The sequence below is a fragment of the Limulus polyphemus genome, unplaced genomic scaffold (assembly GCF_000517525.1).
Source record: "Limulus polyphemus unplaced genomic scaffold, Limulus_polyphemus-2.1.2 Scaffold5854, whole genome shotgun sequence".
Taxonomy (NCBI): Eukaryota; Metazoa; Arthropoda; class Merostomata; order Xiphosura; family Limulidae; genus Limulus; species Limulus polyphemus.
Genome location: NW_013671464.1, coordinates 16754 through 20553, shown reverse-complemented (window position 1 = coordinate 20553; position 3800 = coordinate 16754). Strand labels below are relative to the sequence as shown.

The 3800-nt window shown below is 31.6% G+C and overlaps 1 protein-coding gene across 1 annotated transcript in view; it reads right to left on the bottom strand.

The window, feature by feature from the left end:
• LOC106473061 (interferon-inducible double-stranded RNA-dependent protein kinase activator A homolog) overlaps nucleotides 1–3800 on the bottom strand; it is a 17960-nt gene that overhangs the window by 5051 nt on the left and 9109 nt on the right. The window contains exon 4 of the mRNA XM_013933740.2: nucleotides 2715–2824. Within this exon, the coding sequence (XP_013789194.1) occupies nucleotides 2715–2824 (110 nt within the window). The remainder of the gene's footprint in view (nucleotides 1–2714; nucleotides 2825–3800) is intronic.

The window sequence follows — 3800 nt, the reverse complement described above, 5'->3', positions numbered from 1 at the left end:
CGCAGATAGCCCTTGTGTAGCTTTGCTCGAAATTCAAAACAAACAAATAAAATATTGCCATTATGTTTGTTGTTGAGCACAAAGATACACAAACTGTGCTCTGCCCGCCACGGGTACTGAAAACTGATTTGTAGAGTTATTACTTTTTTAAATTGTTCCTTTTCTCTAGTCAACTAATGTAAGAATAATCTAACAGTTAATCACGAAGCTCAGTAATCTTTAGTAAGTTCCTGTGCCAATTAACACACAGAGGGCACTTTCAACCCAATGAAAAACTGAATAAAAAAGAACAACGTATTAACCACAAACTAAACTTAATCTTTTACATCCAAATACCTGTCCAATCAAAGATGAAATATATATATATAAAGCAAGAAAATAATCATGAAAAAACATTCCACAAGATTATAAATCTTACAATGATGTAATCTTCCAACAAGAAGACTAAAAAATAATTTTACATTCTGTACATTATATAACTACCTATCCAGTCAAAATACTGACAACTTCATATCATTTATTCAGCTTCAAATATGCTCTGTATAAGCTAGAACAAATTTGCAATAAGATGCCAGTGGAACTATAGTAATCGTATAGATAATGATTACTTCATATGTATACTTGTTACTAGTGACAAGCAGCTCGAAGTTAACATTTTAAATAATTTAGGGTTTTTGGATAATACTAATCAAAATAAAAGTTATCAAATAAACTATAACTGAAAACAAAATTTACTAGAAAGTCCCAATTCAGTAATTATGTCAATTTTATTAATTTAATGAATGACAAACATGATGTATTTATAAGCCTGGTCACATTGTAGCAAGTGAATGGTAACATTGTAGCAAGTGAATGGTAACATTGCAGCAAGTGAATGGTAACATTGCAGCTAAGTGAATGGTAGCATTGTAGCAAGTGAATGGTAACATTGTAGCAAGTGAATGGTAACATTGCAGCAAGTGAATGGTAACATTGCAGCAAGTGAATGGTAACATTGTAGCAAGTGAATGGTAACATTGTAGCAAGTGAATGGTAACATTGTAGCAAGTGAATGGTAACATTGTAGCAAGTGAATGGTAACATTGTAGCAAGTGAATGTAACATTGCAGCAAGTGAATGGTAACATTGCAGCAAGTGAATGGTAACATTGCAGCAAGTGAATGGTAACGTTGTAGCAAGTGAAAATTTTTCCAGTTTTGGTGTGTAAGGCATTTAATGGCCCCAAAAATGGGCAATATTAGCCCCTGAATCTATACTGTATACACCCTTGAAATTCAAACAGAATTAAAACCAAATGTTGATTAATATAAACATATGTAATCCTGATGATGTTTATGAGAAAAATTAAAAGTATGTTATTCAAGTATTCTGAACATGATGGAAACCCATTGGTTATTTTACACATTTAACCATAATTTTAAGAATGATATTTCAAAGAGTGCTGTTATGTTTTTTGAACCCAGCATCTGATGTGAAACAACATATTCCCTGGACCCATAAAAGTAATTTTAATGTATCCAATAAGATTCGTCAGAAGAGACCAACAAATCAGGTTTAACACATTTTGTTAAGTGGTTATAAAATCAAACAGTATAGCCCAACTTTTGAACAAATAATAATTGTAATTTTTCAGAATCAAAAACAGGTTCACTAGTACAATAAATGGTTTCACAGTGTAACATGTGTATTATACGCAGCACATGATACAATGTTGGACTGATAACATTCATGGAGACACAGAGATAGATCACATTATAATAACATATTTTAAGCAACTTATTTCTAAAATCTTTGAATTTCAAAGTTAGTTCCGACCAGTAATTTCACACATAACTAATAATGCCAACATTAGACATGCATCTGCTGGCCAGTAATTTCACACATAACTAATAATGCCAACAGTTATTAATGCCAACATTAGACATGCATCTGCTGATTTTACATATAACTAACATTAACAATCTCAGCATTTGACATATAAATAACAATGTCAACATGACATACACCTACTGGTTTGACATTTAGCTAACAATCTTAACACTTGACACACACACATTTCTTTTACATACAACTAATAATCTCAACAAATGACATAGACACACTGATCTTACATAACATATAACATAACATTAAAGGACAACAAAGAACCTTTTGATCCACCTAGGCCATCTTATCCACTCAATTAAACACTTAAAAACTCAAAGCCAGTCCTTATCATTCAATCATTTATCAAGCTTTCCCTTGAATACTTAATTGAAAAACCTGATTTTTTTATGTCCAAAATATGTGTAATGTTTAATAAAAGCATGTGAAATTTCGTAAAGATACATTAACACTCTCAATATAGGCTCAGTCAATTTGACCAACCACATGACCTCTTTGTCCTCTTATAAAGTCTTTATGGATTTAATACTTCTAACTTTTAGTATAGTGTGTATGTCTTCACAAAATTTGTCAGTCTTTCAGTTAACATTATAAGTCTTTCATATACAAAAAGTCCTATTTTTTATGGTATGATTACCTTCATGGTTTCATGGTGGTTACAAGATAGTGTACACTATGCAAGCCTGTATCCATAAGGTTAACTATCTCAAGACTTAACAGAGACCCACTGATTTTATATACAACTAACAATCTTGACACTTGGCACACACACACACACACAAACTCATTTTAAAATAATCAGCTTCTGAAGCTTAACAGTATATACTTACTATGGTAGGTTTAACAGGAGGTTTCTCATCACAAACATACACCCCTTCTAGAACTTGTAAAATCTTGTAGGCAGCCTGATGTTTTGCTATCCGTTTTGTTCTTCCAAAACCTGACAGACAAATTTAATATACAAATTACAACATTTTTGGAAGCGTTTTTCTGATTATGCTTTGAATTGGAAAAACAAATTTTAATGACAAACAGGGAATCATCTTCATTTCAAAGTTATCAAACATTGGTCAATCTGATTAAACTAAACATAAAAAGCATGTACTGCCCTTAGAACAGATCAAGTCATAACTAGGACTACTCATGTACACCCATGAATAACAATGAAAACTAAAGATGTAAATTTTCTTTCATATAAAATCTTTGTCACTGTTTTCTCCAAAGAATATATAAAAAATTGCCAGTGATAAAAATGTAGAATAATTCATATTGCATGTATGGTTAATATATTTATAGATTATATATTCAAAAAAGGTCAACGGAATGCACCATTTCAGGTTTTAATTTCAATGTGAGAGGTAACGCATATTAAACACAAATTTATACTTACCTATCACAAGAGATAAATTTAATATTGTAACCTAATAAGTGAAAAAAAACAACAACAAGAAACACTTAAACTCTAATTGAAACAAATATAAAAGCTTCAAATCATATCTATTAAAATTATTCACTTCTGGACTTCTTAATAATTAATTTCATCATATATTATCAAAATTATTATCTCTTCGTGCAAAATAAATAATACCCTACTAAAGTGTACTGTTAGACTGAAACAAACATTTTGTTGAAATATCACTGTTTCTTATAACTGTTTGATACACCATTTCTGATACACAAAGAGCTTTCTTTGAGTTTAACACCTGCCACACAAGCCAGCCTAACATCTTGATGTGGATCCAAAACAATTTGTCATTCCAGAAACATTTGGATTGTTTTTACTAGACAAAAAGAAGACATTTGGCACTATTTTTGAGGTTGAGGTCGCTGGACCAGACCCGTGACCTAACCCGAGACCATGAGAGCCGGACCAGACCCGTGACCTAACCCGAGACCATGAGAGCTGGACCAATGAC